We start from the raw sequence: 16,837 nt of genomic DNA, 5'->3' as shown, positions 1-16,837 counted from the left end.
TAAAAATTCATTTAATTTTTTTTTAAAAAAAATCAATATCATTCTCAAATTAACTCCAGCCACCCCTTTATTTATTTATTTTTTCACGTTACTTCACCACTCTCTCTAAACGTGTCTCTGTATTTTTATCCTTATCTCTCGATGGGGCAAATCTCAATCCCAATACACTCTCAAGTACAAGGCTCTTTGTTGCTGGGAATGGAGGCTTCTTATCGTCAAGATCCTGGTGCCAGAGGCTCACTAGTAGGAGGGGGAGCGAGGCAAGGTGGAAGCGGAGGAGGTCGATGGAGGGCTGGCCTGATTTCTTCCACGCGAAATCGTAGGGGACAAAGAGGATGGAGAAGGACAAGGGTCGTTGCCGATCTAGCGAAATAAAAGCCTTGTAGTTGGCGATAGCATTGATTTGGAGATTTTCTTGTTTGGTTGCGATTAATTGATTCTGAGTTTTGATTTGGAATGATTTGGATTTTGTTTCATCTGATTGATTCTTTGACGCTAATTCGGGATCTTCATCTCCTCCAAACTTGTTCTTCGTCTCTATTATTCTCCCACGATCCCTCCTTTTTCAGTTAATTACTCTTACAAAAAAATTATTTTATTCTTAAGAACGAGTTCATTGGGACAAACGATTCTCCACGGTGGCGATCCAAGAGCAGCACTCTAGTAGACGAACGCGGACAAATGGGTTCGTCCTTGTAATGAACGGTGGGAAGTTCCATTATTGGAGATGCTCGAGTCTAAAATTTGAGCAAGAATATTTCTACAAGTGCCTCATTTGTTTCCTTGTTGGAGTGCCATTGCCAATGGGTGTTAGGTACAAGCATGAACATCTTCTATGACTCGCCGTAGTGCAACACAAACAAGGTTACAAGAAAATATAATATAAACAACTTTTGTTAGCGCTAGGTTATTATCTAAAGTTGGACCAAAAGTAAAGCACGACATTAGCTGAGTTAAATCTTTTGTAACATGAATCGATGAAGCTAATAATAATGTAAGTTGTGGAAACAAGAAAGAAGGAATAAATACATAGATAAAAGATAAAGTTAAATTCTTTTATTTGGTTTTATGAGCTAGTTAGTTTGGGTCATATGACACTGACACCTCACACCAACACGAAAGGTAACAACAGATGTCATAGGAAGCCCTTGTCTTGAAAACTTTTGATGCAGTCATCAAACATTTGTTCAAGAGTTTTGAATGGAGGAAACCCCAACTGAGTAATTTTGGTAGTGTCCATGCTGTGCGGGTTATTATCTCCTTCCTGGCTGCTACACCTGTAACACCGTGATCATACCGTAAAATGTTGGTGGTGCTTTGTAGCAAGAATGCTTAGGTCAATTAATTTATAGCGAAATAATGGTACATTTGGTGAAGAGGAAAGAAAACAATGATAAGAAAAAGAATAAAGACCTTTTAAATTTTGTTTGATTAAAAAAGAAAAGGGAGAAAAAAATGACTTTTAAAAACAAAAAATCTTAATTTCACTTTTCGTCCTTCAGATATCGTAACTGTACAATTTAAGTTTCCTAACTTCTAAATAGCTCAAATTAAGCTTAAGTATCACAATTTTGCAATATTAGTGCCTCATTCATCTTTTGTTAAATATTCAACAGATTCTTGTGACGTAACACTAAATGTTGTGACAACCGAGGTAATGCCTAACACATGCTAATGTGTCTTAATTACACTTTTTGATCTCTTTGAAATCACAATCGGAAGAGGCAAAAAATGTTATTAAGTCACCAACATGTGTCAAGCAAATGTTGGCGTTATTATATCATCATTTAGTGGCACATCATGTTAAATATTTAACAAAGATTGACGAAAGGATCAAATGAAATAATTGTGATACTTGAAAGACTCAATTGGAATCCAGGGACCCACAGTTGCAGTATCTCGAAAACCAAACGTGCAATTAGGCCAAACAAAAAATATATTTCTTTTTCCTTTTCTTTAATTCAAATTCCAATTTTGTCTCATTCCTAGTGTCCATCTGTTGTTCCAACTACAGACAAAAAGCTTACAGTGTAATTGATTGGCATGGTTTGACTCACTCGTTTTCGTACGGATAGGAAGGGTATTTGGCACGAAGCATTTCAATGATTTGCGACCAGTGAGCTACTGTGCTTGAACAAATAAGCCTTCCAGATGCCTTGGGGTCCTCCATAGCCAGCAAGTGAGCAGCTACCACATCGTTTATGTGTACAAACCCCACTGTTGTATTTGGATATTCTCCCTTCATGCCTGTTAAAAGATATGTCACCCTAAATTTGAAAAGTGAATCATCCAAAAGTTTTAAAATTATAGTAGAAAATTGAAAATACTACACAAGAGATTAGCTACTGAGTACTCAATCATTATACATGCTTACACAATGCCTAATTGTATATTAGACTATGTCCTCTTCTTATTCAGTCAGACGCTAAGTAAAAATGCAAAAGGGAAAATTTTCAGACATATGGCCCAGTAATTTTTTGAAGGTAATTCTTCAATCTAACCATGACTTGATCTTAATCATAGTTTTTTTTTTCCCCAAAATATTACAATAAGATTTGACCTATAATAATTCTCCATTTTTATTGTAAAAGTGATAACCAGATGATCACTCAAACAATTAAGAATTAAATGATGAAGTGCTGACTTGTAACTTTAATAAGTTAATCTTTTTCTTCACATCAACATTTTAATTGATGTGTAATAGAGGCAGAGTGGTTCAATATATCAATTTCTCACTCTTTTAACCCTTATGTAACATAATAATTCTACTCCTACAGAATAACATTACAACTCTTACAATTTTACAGAGAAACAGAAAACGAGGGTAAAAAGAAAAGAAGTCGGAGATAAAATAATTGATATGTTGTAAGAAAAATAAAAAGTTTAAATAATAAAAGTGATATAAAAATTATTATAAATGTAGCATTACTCTTTATAATATAACATCTCAGCGCATATCACGTGATCCTAACCTTTGACAATGCTTAGTATCAAGAGCAGTGTGCTAGTTGGTTGTGGTGCAAGCAGAGGACCAACAACAAAAGAGGGATTAACCACCACTAGATCCATGCCATTTTCTTTTGCAATCCTCCAAGCCTCTCTTTCTGCTATTGTCTTTGCATATGCATACCACAGCTGCATATATTTGTAATAGTTCAATAGAATGTCAACTACATAAGGTGACACTTTCCATTGAAATGTGACAATATTTCATGTATTATATAAAATTAGGTAGAAAGTTTGATTACCTTATAGCGTTTGCAATACTCTAGATCAGTCCAATGAGATTCATTAAGAGGACACACTTCTTGCACATCATCACGGTATCTTATGGAAGAGCAAGAAGAGGTGAGCACAAAATGTTTCACAGTTGCTTTTACACAAGAGTTAAGCACATTCAAAGTTCCTTTTATACAGGGATCAATCAAATTTTGCTGCAACATAATCCAAATCATAAGAGATTTCAGTATAGTGGTGCTAATAATAAAGAAAAATTGTGCATCTTTAAGATATGCAATATGATACCTTGTGGTTATTTATAAAGATAACAAACTTTATGCTATGTCAAAACAGAGAAGATTGCTTAACAACTTTTCACTGCTCATCAACCCCTCTCATAGCTACTCAGGTGTCACTGAATTTGGGTTTAGCAAGGATTACATTCCAGCACAATTTGTATCGACATTATTGTATAACATCATGTTAATTGCCCATTTCATGTGTTAAATCAATTTTACATAACATGAAAATCTGTACACATCTTAATCACATTTAATCGTTTAAACTCAACATATCAAAATCTGTTCTACTAAAATTTAAATTGACCAATACTTCCCTGCAAAATCAATTCCACTGTTTTACTATATACAGCTTGCATATGTAAGGGGGAGGGGACGTGATTCCTACTGTTGTTTATTTGTATATGGTCTTTTACTTGTGTTCATATTTAACATACCTTAAGTTGTTTCTGGTTCACAATTTTTTAATAATATTTGATTGATTTGCCTTTAATAAAAAAAAACTAGATACAACTCAATACTCAAAAGAGCAACACATTATTTATCCTGCAATGCAGTGAAGCAATTAATAAACTATGTTATTTTTATTTTCATGAATATTTAGGTTTATAAGTATTTTTGTTTAGATTCTGATACCAAACCCCTCATTAAGAAGGTATATGTGCGAAAACAGTAGAGATAGAGATATGGGTACAGTTGATGTGGGTCCAGTTGTAACTAACTCACCAAACTGTTATAACCAACTCAGATGTAGTCAGTAGAACAAATAGGAGTTAGTTAGAGAGGAAAGGGGTTGTGTAGACTTCATTGGGAGAGAGGTTCAGGGCACTCTCAAATTGCCCTGAGTTGTGACATTCTCTTTCTCTTAGATCATACTGATCTAGAGAATCTCATCAAGATAGAAATTCTCATTCTTTCTGTTTATGTTGTCCTAAATCCCTAATTCTTCCCCCAATTACCAGTTGATTCTATCAACTGGTATCAGAGCTGGTTTGTCCAGCATAGGAAGAAATTCATGGTGAAGTCAACAATGCATTCAAAAAGGGATAACATTGAGAGAAGTTTGCAGGAATTACAAGGGCATGCTGTGCAAGAAGATGAATGGCACAAGAGCATGGATATAACGATGCGAGGTGTTGGAGCAATTGAAGGAACAGCGCAAGGGAACCCCAGAGTCTCAAATGGGATCTCCGCCAAGGGGAGAAGGTGGAGCTTCACAATTCTCAGGTGACAAAACAGAGAAACAGAGTGGAGATGTTGAAATCTTGAACTGCCAATGTTCAATGGAGGTGACATTGCGGCGTGGGTAGACAAAATTGAGAGGTATTTTGACTCAATGAAGTATTGGATGAGGAGAAAGCAGAAGTCGCATTGGTAGCCTTGGAAGGCAAGGCGTTGACAAGGTTTCAATGGTGGGAAGCAAGGGCAGAGAATTGATCTTGGCGGGGTTTCAGGAAAGGTGTCACAAAGGTTTCAACCGACTCTAGCACAGAATCCGTTTGAAGAGCTTTTGGGTTTGAAACAAGAAGGTATTGTGTCAGAATACGGAGATTGGTTCGAAGAGATTTCGGGCCCTCTCAAGATTGGGAATTCCAATTACATGAAGGGAATTTTCATGAATGGGTTAAAAGAGGAAATTAGGGTGGAATTAAATTTGCACCCGCTGAAAACCTTGGAGGAATTAATGGATTTGGCACTATTGATTGAACCCAGAAACATGATACTAAAGAAGGAAGGGGGCAATGCATTTTACAGTGCTGGATGAGGAGGGGCAAACAGAACAGAACTGGAAGCATATAACAAATACAGAACATGAAGAAAGGAGAAGGAAAGGGCTGTGTTTCAGATGTGACGAAAAGTTTTCAACTGGGCATGTCTGCAAAATTAAGCAATTGAGAATTATGTTGATGAAAAAGCAGAGGATTAGGAAGAAGAGATCCAATGGAAAGAGATTCTGGCACAATCTACATTGGATTTCAAAAGCATGGTGGAGTTGACCTCCAAACATACATTCAAGCTATTAGGAGACAATACACCCCTCCTAAAAATCATTAAGTCCAACTATCTTAACTAACTCTCTCTTCTCCTTATATTCTAACAATACACCCCTCCTAAAAATCAACCTTGTCCTCAAGGTTGGAGTTTGAAAACACGAATTGCACACTAAAACTTCCTCAAGTTTTTCTCCGATTGCTGGAAGATAACTGCACCCCTTGTAGCTTAACTGGAAATCACTCACTGCCCCTGCATGTGGGGTTGAGTTCAGTGGCTACGGTGGAGGTCGGGAAGGAAGCAAATTCTAAATAATCCGGACCTCCACGTGTGATGCTGCAATCTCTTTCCACCTCTGCTCTTTTAACATGTTATCAGCTACACAATAATCCAAGTTTAGTGGTATAAACCCTACCACCCAGTTTGAACTCTCAGTTTGTAACACCATTCTTGTTCTGCAATGAAACTTCACAGGTAAACCTGGGTTCGTTGGTTTCGGTACTGGTTTCATGTCTACTCAGTTTTCCATGGACAAACATAGGTCCAAAGTTCTCAACAATGATTTATGTTTCTCCTCAACTGTCACCAACTCAACTGAAACTGCATTGTAGAAGTCACATACAGTGGTGCTATCTCCACACTCATCTTGGCCCATTACATCCATAATCAGATCCATTATGCATTATGTACATTTTACCTTTGTTCCTTTTTCTTTCTCCAGAAACAAATTAGTGGAAGAGTGGTGAATCTCTATTGTGCCCACCCATAGTGACTTCGTTTCCCTTAGCATCCCAGACAATGATTTGCTAGCAAGTGGGTTGGTATCTCGTGGTTTCACTTACATGCCAAAAATCCTTAGCTCTGTCAACATAGAAGACCTATCCCTTTGCATGGGAGGTTGTGGCTCTGCTGATGACAACCCATTAAGGGTCATATGTGAGTTTGCATCTAGCGGTGGTATAGCCGCAAACAATCTCCATACAATCCCAATTTCCATGAGTTACGTACGCCTTGAATTACCGTTGCTATTTCTAGCAAATGGATAAAAGCCATTTATTATGGATGGTTACGAACAAGGGTCCTTTTGTTGCCAATAATTCCTTAGCATATATAGTAATATAAATAGGTGCATTTGATTGTAAGAGTTCAATCAGAAAACAGAGAAAGCATAAGGATTCAAATCCTTTAGAGAGATTAAGAATTCATATAGAAAATTCTTCTTTGTAGTTGTATTCTTTTCTCGTAGTAGAGATTCTTTGTTACAACTATAGTTTGTATAATTAAATTTCTACATCAGACAATTTGTTACAACAAACTGGTATCAGAACTATGGCATCTACGAAGTTTGACATTGAGAAATTTACTAGTAAAAATAACTTCAATCTGTGGGGGCTGAATGTGTTCGCTCTCCTCATACAACAAGAATTTGAATTGGCATTGGAAGGAGAAACAAAGTTGCCAACCGAGCTTAGATCTACACCGAAGAATGCGATAATGAAAAAGACACATATGATGATGAAGTTTTGGGAGAAGTCTCTAGAGAAAAGACTGCCAACATGCTTTGGGCAAAGCTTGAAAGTCGGTACATGACAAAGTCTCTCCATAATCATCTCTATCTAAAGAAACAATTATATACCATGCAAATGTAGGAAGGTGAGTCCATTCATAAACATATTGATAATTTCAACCAAATTGTTCTTAGCTTGAAAAATAATGATGTTGCGGTGGATGACGAGAACCAAATTGTTCTTCTTCTTAGTTCTTTGCCGAGAGCTTATGAAAAATATTGATGTTGTGATGTCTACAAAATTTTCATAAGCTCTCGGCAAAGAACTAAGAAGAACAGCTTGGTCCTCATGATCCACTACATCATCAATATTTTTCAAGCTAAGAACAATTTGGTTTGAAATTGTCAATATGTTTATGAATGGACATGGACTCACGTTAATGCATTTGCATGGCATATAACTATTTCTTCAGAGAGACGATTATGGAGAGACTTTGACATGTACCAACTTTCAAGCTTTGTCCAAAGCATGTCGACAATCTTTTCTCCAGAGACTTCTCCAAAAACTTCATCACCTAGCGATAACAATACTATATTGTGCGCTTTTTTCATTATCGCACTCTTCTATGCAGATCTAAGCTCGACTGGCAACTTTGCTTTTCCTTCCAATGCCAACTCACATTCTTGTCATGTGAGGAGAGCGGGCATCTTCACCCACCAAAGATTGAAGTTATTTTTACCAATAAATTTCTCAACATCAAACTTCGTAGATGCCATAGCTTTGATACCAATTTGTTGTGACAAATTGTCTTCGACATAGAAATTTAATAATACAAAATATAACTGTAACAAAGAAGAATCTCTATTGCAAGAAAATAATACAATTACAACGAAGAATTTTATATGAATTCTTAATCTCTCACAAGTATACTCTAAAGGATTTGAATCCTTATGTTTTCTGTCTTTTCAATTGAACTCTTACAATCAATTGCACCTATTTATATTACTATGCTTGCTAAGTAATTATTAGTAATAAAAGGACTCTTGTTCGTAACCATCCATAATAAATGGCATTTATCCATTTGCTAGAAATAGCAATGGTAATTCAAGGCATACAGAACATTTAGAAACCAAGAATTGAAATGAGAAAGAAAAGCAAGAATTTTATTGACTAGTAAGAAAGGAATAGAAATAGGAGAGAAAACTCTCCTCCAAGGGTTTCCCCTTCACAAAGGATTTCTCCTTTTACAAAGAACTAATGCTCAATCTACAAATGATAAGATCTCCCCCTCTCCTCTCCTTCTTTCCCTATTTATATCTAATAAACCCCTCTAACTAACTAACTAACTCATTAATAGTCCAACTATCTTAACTAACTCTCCCTTCTCCTTATATCCTAACACATGAGTATCATTTGTGGAAGGTACTTTTATTATTAAGGACCAATACCTTTTTAGCCTATAAGAAGAAGCGTGATTTTGCAAAGGAGGCGGAATTCTTAGGACATGTGGTCTCAGCTAGAGGAGTGGCTGCAGATTTAAAAAAAGTTGCAGCTATGCTGAACTGGCCTGGTCCAAAAGATACTAAGGCTTTATGGGAGTTTCTTAGCTTAACTGGTTATTACCGAAGGTTTGTTAAAGGCTATGGAATAATGGCTAAACCTTTGAAGGATTTGTTAAAAAAAGTGGCCTTCCAATGGAACATAGAAGCAGAACAAGCATTTAAAGCTTTAAAAAGTTCTATGGCTGCACTTCCAACATCGGCTGTACCTAACTTTTCTAAGCAATTTGTGGTAGAATCGGATGCATCTAGCAAGGGGATAGGGGCAGTTTTATTGCCAGATGGCATACCTCTTGCCTTTTTCAGCCAAACGTTATCAGAGAGAGCTCAAAGGAAATCTGTACATGAAAGAGAATTAATGGCTATAGTATTAGCTGTACAAAAGTGGAAACATTACTTGATGGGGCGACATTTCATCATCAAAACTGATCAAAGGAGTTTGAAATTCTTAACAGACCAAAGTTTGTTGGGAGAAGAGCAACATAGATGGACTTCAAAGTTATTGGGGTATGATTCTGAGATTCAATATAAACCAGGGTATGAAAATAAGGCAGCAGATGGTCTTTCACGCCAAATGATGTATGCAGCATTATCTCGCGTTGAAATGCATGAATGGCAGAAGTGGGAGGAAGAGATAGCCGCTGATTCAGAATTACAAAGGTTAATGCAAGCAGTAATGAGTTCTCCTCAACAGCATATGGTTATCAAATTCGAGAAGGGAAGTTGTACTATAATGAGTAACAGAATTCTAAAGAGAATATTTGAGAATTGAAAAACATCAGAAAAGAAAAGATGAAAATATTATTGACCACTGAACTCAAGGTTACAGTTTTGTATTTATAGACTAGACTGTTAGTTATGACAACTGTCAACAGCTGTCATTAACTAATTCCACAAACTAACATACTAGTATTAACTAGAGTAAACTACCCAAGAGTGCAGTTAAATAACTGCAACTCTCTTACAATTCTCTAATACCCCCCTCAATCTCAAGGTGGTTGAGACTTTGAAGAGGCCTCAAGCACATTGAGTTTCGCTCTTAGAAAAACAAATCTGTTTGGAGAAAGAGGCTTGGTGAGAGCATCTGCCATTGATCAAGAGCAGGAACATGATGAACAATTAGTTGCTTCGTCAGGACTTTTTCACGAACAAAAAAGACATCAATTTTCATGTTTTGTTCTTCCATGAAGAACTGGATTATGGGCATGGCAACTTCACTTTGGTTATCACGGAAGACAATAGGAGTGTTCAATGGGACTCTTAATTCAGTCAATAGGGTCTGAATCCAAGATATTTCTGCAGTAGTCTGAGCTAAACTTCTGTATTCTGCTTCTGTGCTTGATCTAGCAACAACTTGCTGCTTGCGAGACCACCAGGAGATTAGATTAGGAGCAAAATAGATGGCTGCACCAGAAGGAGACCTTCTATCATCTATATCAGATGCCCAGTCTGTATCACAAAGAGCTTTAATGGTGTAGGGATGTCCCAAAACAGCAGGCTTAAGATGAAGACCATGAAGAATAGTACCTTCCAAATATCTTGGGATCCTTTTTACTGCAATCCAGTGAGTATCCTAGGGATTTTCCATGAATTGGCAAGCCTTGTTCACTACAAAGCTTATCTGAAGTCTAGTAATAGTCAAATATTGCAAAGCACTAACTACAGACCTATCCATGGTAGGATCATAAAATAGATCTGAACCTATTTTAGTAAGCTTGCAACTTGAAGCCATAGGAGAAGAGATAGATTGAGCTTCTGCCATGTTTGTTTTCTGCAACAGATCTCTGATGTACTTACTCTGAGTAAGCACTAAAGACTTATCAGGAAGATTTTTTACTTCAACTCCAAGAAAGTAGTCCAGTAGACCAAGTTGTTTGAGAGAAAATTTGGAATTGGGCTGAGATGTGAGATATTGAATCAGTTGATCAGAACTACAGTAATTATAATGTCATCTACATATACTAGATGATAAAAAGTATGAGAAGCAGTCTTGTAGATGAACAAAGAAGGATCGCATTTACTTGCAATAAAACCAAACTGAATGAGAGTGGACTGAAGCCTTTCAAACCACTGTCAGGGAGCTTGTTTGAGTCCATACAAAACTCTATTCAGTTTGCAAACCATAGAAGAATTGGAGCTTTGAAAACCAGGTGGTTGAGACATATATACAGTCTCATTAAGCAGTTCATTCAGAAAAGCATTGTTTACATCTAACTAAGCATGTTTACACTGATTGGTGAGAGCCTCTGTAAGACTAAGTCTAATAGTAACAGATGTCACCATAGGAGAGAAAATTTCAGAAAAATCAAAACCATGAACTTGATTAAATCCTTTTGCAACCAATCTAGCTTTGAATTTACTGATTGAGCCATCTGCATTTTCTTTTACTCTAAAGACCCATTTACAGACAATTGCTTTTCTGTTTGGTGGAAGAGGCACTAAATCCAAAGTGTGATTACTCATCAATGCTTCATATTCTTGTTTCATGGCTGAAAACCAATTGGGATCTGGCAAAGCTTGTTTCACACTCTTTGGTTCTCAATGAGCCAATAGAAGTGAAGGATTAATCCTGGGTAAGTGGATACCAGATTTAGATCTGGTTTGCATAGGATGAATATTGGATGGTCTAGGAGGAGAAGGGGAATTAGTGGTTGAGGATGAGGATTCTGAATTGGATGATAAGACAGTATTATAAACAGTGGGTTGATCTGTCTGTTCAGGATTAAAGGACTGAACAGAAACAGACTGAGGTAAGTCTGACTGAACAGAATTTGAGAGCTGAACAAAATCAGATTGAGGTAAGTCTGAGTCTGACTGAACAGAAACAGAAGGGGGCTGAACAGAAACAGAAACAGACTGACTAAGAGAAGGAGACTTAAATAAGTCAGCATATGGAAACTTGGACTCGTTAAAAATAACATCTTTAGAAATATAATTTCTGCCAAAAGGAGACAGACATTTATATCCCTTGTACGAGGTAGAATATCCCAAGAAAAGGCACTCATGAGATCTAAAATCCAATTTGTGATTGTTGTAGGGTCTAAGTAAAGGAAAACAAGCACAGTCAAAGGTTTTTAGAAAGGTAGTCTGGAAATTTGAAAAGCACATGATAGGGTACTGAAAAGTTTAAGGATGTTGTAGGAAGTCTGTTTATAAAATAAACTGTAGTGGTAAAGGCAAAATCCCAAAACTTCAGTGGTAAGGAAGCATGATGCAACAAGGTGAGACCAAGTTCCACAATATGTCTATGTTTTCTCTCAGCAACACCATTTTGATGATGGATGTGAGGGCAAATAAGTCTGTGTTTAATGCCACAGCTGCCAAAAAAGGTGCTAAGGGTCTAAACTCCCCTCCCCAATCAGTTTGAAGGTTTTTGATTTTAGAATTGAATTGTAACTCTGCCATTGCTTTAAACTTTTGAAAAACAGTAAAATTTTCAGCTTTACTTTTAAGTAGATAAATCCAAGTAAACCTGGAAAAGGCATCCACAAAGGTGATATAAATAGAGGAAACCACTAGTTGAAGTAACATGAGATGGTCCCCAAAGATCACTATAGACCAACTCTAAAGGAAATGAATAAACAGATTCAGAGGGAGACGAACAAAGTCTGTTAGACTTTCCCATGCACAAGCAGAGCAAAAATCAACCATATGTTTATTAGACAGGTATTTTCCAATGCTGTAAGACAATTTGTAAAAAATGATGATTTGGATGACCAAGTCTATCATGCCAAAGAGAACTTATCCTATTACATGGATTTACCATGGATTTCAGTCTTTTTACATGGATTTACAGTGGAGTTTGCAGAACTGAAAATACAACAAGCAGAACTAGATGAAGGATGTTGAAACTGAATGTTGGAGAAACTGTAGAGACCATCAGGACCAACAGTGCCTTGAAGACCTCATTGGTAACCTGGGATTTCACAGCACAATAATTAGAGTGAAATTCAAAGCAAAAACCATTGTCCCTAGCAAATTGACTAACACTAACGAGGTTTTTAGTGATGTAGGGGACATGTAAGAAACGATTAAGAGACAAAAACACTTTGGAATTGTAAGGGGAAATGAAGGAAGAAGAACCAGAGGAAGTAATCTTCAAATCTTGACCATTGCCAATGAAGATCCGGTCAATTCCTTCAAAAGGTTCTATCTGCTGAATGTTCTGAGATTCTCCAATAAAATGACAGGAAGCACCTGAATCAGGAATCCAAATAACAGAATTTGAATTTGGTTGAGAAGGAGCATCAGTTAACATAGCACTAGGAGCAGACTAATTGCTAGTGCTTGCAGACTTATAGTTATTGTTCACCCAAACATTACAAGCACGATTATCACCATTCTGCTGCCCAGAATTAGAATTACTTTGCCCATAACCAGAATTGAAATTGTTCTGAGACTAACTTGCATAGTTCTGAGAAATAGGATCATGAAGCACCAAAGTTGAATTTGGTTGAAAATGCTAGTCCATAGCAATAATGACAAACTAAGGCAGTGTGGCCATACTTCAGGCACACCTGACACTGAAAGATAGCAAACCGACCACGAACTCGGCCTCCGCCGCCGGTGCCACCACGCCGGTCACCACCATGGTTGTTAAAACCACCACCACGGCCAAAACCACCACGAAAATTGGAAAAACTCTTGGGATCTGATTGCAAAACAGACTTGTTTGACACTGTGTAGCCATCAGATCCATGCGACAAGAAAGATTTGTTGTGCTCTTGCGTGTAGTTAATCGAAGGAGAATCAAAGAGTGATTGTTTGTTGAACTTGTTCAGACGAGCTTCATGAACTAAAAGTAGAGCTTTGACCTCCGCGATTGGTAACGTTTCAAACTTGCTTTGAATGACTGAGATAACCGAGTGATAATCAAACGGAAGACCTTCGAGAATCAAGTCAACATGCTCCTGAAGCATGATTAGACTTCCAACCAAGGTGAGGGAGTCAAAAATTGCTTTGATTTGCATAAAAAACTCTTGCATCAATCTTCCTTTGAGCGTCGTAGCTCGCAATTCAATTCACAAGTGTCGTATCGTAGCTCGTGTTTGCTTGTGAATGTAATCATGAATCTTTTCCCAAACTTCATATGAATGAACGCATCCTATAACTCGAGATAGAATCGGCATTGAAAGTGTCGATTGAAGCCATGTGAGGAGAACATGATCTTTTTTTTTTTTTTTTGCACAGCAGGAGAACATGATCTTATTGCTCCCAAGCTTCATATGCAGGATTCTCGATTCAAACTGCACGATCCGCTTTAGAGAGAAATCGCAACGGAATTCGGGGATTTGCAACATTGCAGTCAATGAGATTTGATAATAGGTTCAACCTGTTGGCACCATAGTACAAAGGTCGAATCATCTAGTTTGTGAGAAATCAAAATAGGAAATGAAGAAGTGAGAAACGAGTTGTTTTGAACAGCCATTGTTGATCTTACCAAGCTCTAGATACGATAACAGAATTCTAAAGAGAGAATATTTGAGAATTGAAAAACTTTAAAAAAGAGAAGATGAAAATATTATTGACCACTGAACTCAAGGTTACAGTTTTGTATTTATAGACTAGACTGTTAGTTATGGCAGCTGTCATTAACTAACTCTAACTAACTAACTTAACAAAGTAACATACTAGTATTAACTAGAGTAAACTACCCAAGAGTGCAATTGAATTACTGCAACTCTCTTACAATACTCTAATAACGAGTAACGACAAGTTAGTTTTGCCTCAAAAATCGGTAAGGATTCCATTAATTCTCCAAGAATTTCATGCTTCTACTATGGGGGGACATGCTGGTGTGTTTCGAACCTATAAAAGGATTGTTTTGGTATTCTATTGGAAAGGGATGATGAGGGATGCTAGAATTTGTGGCTGAATGTCATACTTATCAAACTAAGTACCAAACATTAGCTCCAGCAGGATTACTATGACAAAGTATGTTCATTTTTTAGCTTTATCACATCCTTTTTTCTGCTAAGGATGTCACTAAATTATTCATGGCTGAGGTAGTAAGGTTACATGGATTCCTAGAGTCTATTGTAACTGACAAAGATCGCTTACTTTTGAGCCAATTCTTGGCTGAGTTATTCAAACAAGCTGGAACAAAGTTGAAATACAGCTCAGCCGATGGCGGATGGGCAAACGGAGGTTGTCAATAGGTGTTTGGAGGACTATTTGAGGTGTTTTGTGGGATAGAAACAGAAGAAATGGCCACAATGGTTACCTTAGACAGAATTTTGTTTTAATTCCCATTATCACCACTCTCCTGGATGACTCCATTTAGAGCCGTGTATGGGAGAGACCACCACCTATCATCAAGGCTAATACTTCTCCTTCTAAAGTGGAAGCTGGGAATGAGATGGTAGAGGAAAGAGATGGTGTGTGTTGGCTGAGTAAAGAAATAACATACTTTTAGCCCAATATAGGATGAAGCAGCAGGCAGACAAAAGGAGGAGGGATTTGAGTTTTCAGGTTGGGGATTGGATGTATTTGAAAGTTCATCCCTATAGATTGAAAATCTTTGGCACAAAGGATGAATGAAAAGTTGGCTCCTAGGTATTATGGACCATTTTTGGATCTTGGATAGAGGTGGCTTAGTGGCTTATAAATGGAAATTACCACCAAGCAGCAAGATCCATCCAGTGTTCCATATCAGCAAATTGAAACAAGCTCTTCCACCATGTCCAGTACAGCCGCTGCCAGACGATATCTCTGAGGAGTGGGAATTGTTACCCCAACCTTTCGAGGTCCGAGATTTTAGATACAACAAAGCAGGGGATTTGGAGGTTCTAATAAAGTGGCAAAATCAGTCAGGTTTTGAGAATTCATGGGACTCAGCTTCAAAGATGGTAGCAGTTTCCCCTCAATTTCACCTTGAGGACAAGGTGGTTGCTTTTGGGGGGAAGTATTGATACCAGACCCCTCATTAAGAAGGTATATGTGCAAAAACCGAAGAATAGAGATAGAGATATGGGTACAGTTGATGTGCGTCCAGTGGTAACTAACTCACCAAACTGTTATAACCAACTCAGTTGTAATCAGTAGAATAAATAGGAGTTTAGTTAGAGAGGAGAGGTTCTGGGCACACTCGAATTGCCCTGAGTTGGGACATTCTCTTTCTCTTAGATCATACTGATCTAGAGAATCTCATCATAATAAAAATTCTCATTCTTTCTGTTCATCTTGTCCTAAATCCCTAAATTTTCCCCCAACTACCAGTTGATTCTATCAGATTCAAGTACTTAATATTTTTACGAGTCACGTTTCAATTGTATCATGCCCTAATATAAACATTTACGTAGGTAGTACATTTGTAAATGAGCTACAGAGTCAAATCAAGTAAAAGAAAACAAGTTTTGACTTTTGAGTGTCCATTTTTTCTCTATTTACCCTCCTTATTTTCTTGTAAGGAAGCCCCTGAGATAAAGACAAAAATACTAACAGTGGGGGATAAAGGGCAAGATACCTGAACGTTCTCATCATAAGGAATAAGCACAGGGGACGCCATATGAAAGACACCATCAACTCCTCTCACTGCCTCATCAAAGCTTCCTTCCACTAATAGATCTGCTTTCAAAATCTTCAGTCTCTCTTTGGCTCCACTTAGTTCAGTCAGAAAACCAACCTTCTCCACATCCCCTGAAAAAAAATGTAACAGGTATACAGAAAAAGAATTAACATGAAAATCGAATAATATGTGGAGAAATTAATCAATTTAAAGCATCAAAAGTATCATATCTTATATAAGAATTATAAGTCTCTTCACTATACCTGGGTTTCTCACGGTGGTCCTCACTGTGTGACCCTTCTCTAGTAAGGCCTTGACCAGGTAAGATGCGATGAACCCAGTACCACCTGTCACGCAAAACTCAGGCATCTCTAACTACTAGCTAAGTCCTCAGTTTCTAGCTCTCACCTCATACACTGGTCTAGTTTAGAACTTTGTCTTATATGTAGCTCTCACTACCCACTAGCAAGTACTGAATAGACAAATTAACACAGAAACCGATTAAAGCAGGAGAGCCACGTGAAATGCTTGTCCTATGTTTATATAATACTCTACTATTTTTGTGTGAATAAAAGTGAAATGAAAGTAGTAACAGTCACTACTACATAAAATACTTTTTAGATTGATTAAAAATAATTTTTTAGATCGGTTGTACAATTAATGTCTATGCAAGCAATAAAGGGGTGATGTTAGGTGTACCTAGCATTATTTTTTGTGCACCCATCATCCCTATTCACGCGTTCCGTACAAGTA

General features: G+C 37.3%; 1 protein-coding gene and 1 non-coding gene across 3 annotated transcripts; both read right to left on the bottom strand.

Moving 5' to 3' along the window:
• Positions 1–949: 949 nt before the first annotated feature.
• On the bottom strand, positions 950–16,596 carry LOC100808002 (bifunctional dihydroflavonol 4-reductase/flavanone 4-reductase-like). 2 transcript variants are annotated; one of them, XM_006572815.4, is made up of 6 exons: positions 16,348–16,596; positions 16,043–16,215; positions 3,249–3,434; positions 2,973–3,135; positions 2,028–2,247; positions 950–1,277 (listed from the first exon to the last, which is right to left on the bottom strand). In XM_006572815.4, exons 1-5 carry the CDS (start codon positions 16,451–16,453, stop codon positions 2,054–2,056), a joined length of 822 nt encoding a protein of 273 aa, XP_006572878.1. In that variant the 5' UTR covers positions 16,454–16,596; the 3' UTR covers positions 950–1,277; positions 2,028–2,053. The 2 variants fall into 2 exon arrangements, with proteins under 2 accessions (XP_006572878.1, NP_001242138.2); NM_001255209.3 differs by having other exon boundaries at positions 2,058–2,247; positions 16,348–16,499.
• Positions 7,246–7,364, bottom strand: MIR4391 (microRNA MIR4391). Its single transcript, NR_048724.1, has one exon. It is a non-coding gene; the product is annotated as a microRNA MIR4391 (primary transcript).
• Positions 16,597–16,837: the final 241 nt, after the last annotated feature.

The sequence above is a fragment of the Glycine max genome, chromosome 1, assembly GCF_000004515.6.
Source record: "Glycine max cultivar Williams 82 chromosome 1, Glycine_max_v4.0, whole genome shotgun sequence".
NCBI lineage: Eukaryota > Viridiplantae > Streptophyta > Magnoliopsida > Fabales > Fabaceae > Glycine > Glycine max.
This window is presented reverse-complemented; position numbering and strand designations above follow the sequence as displayed.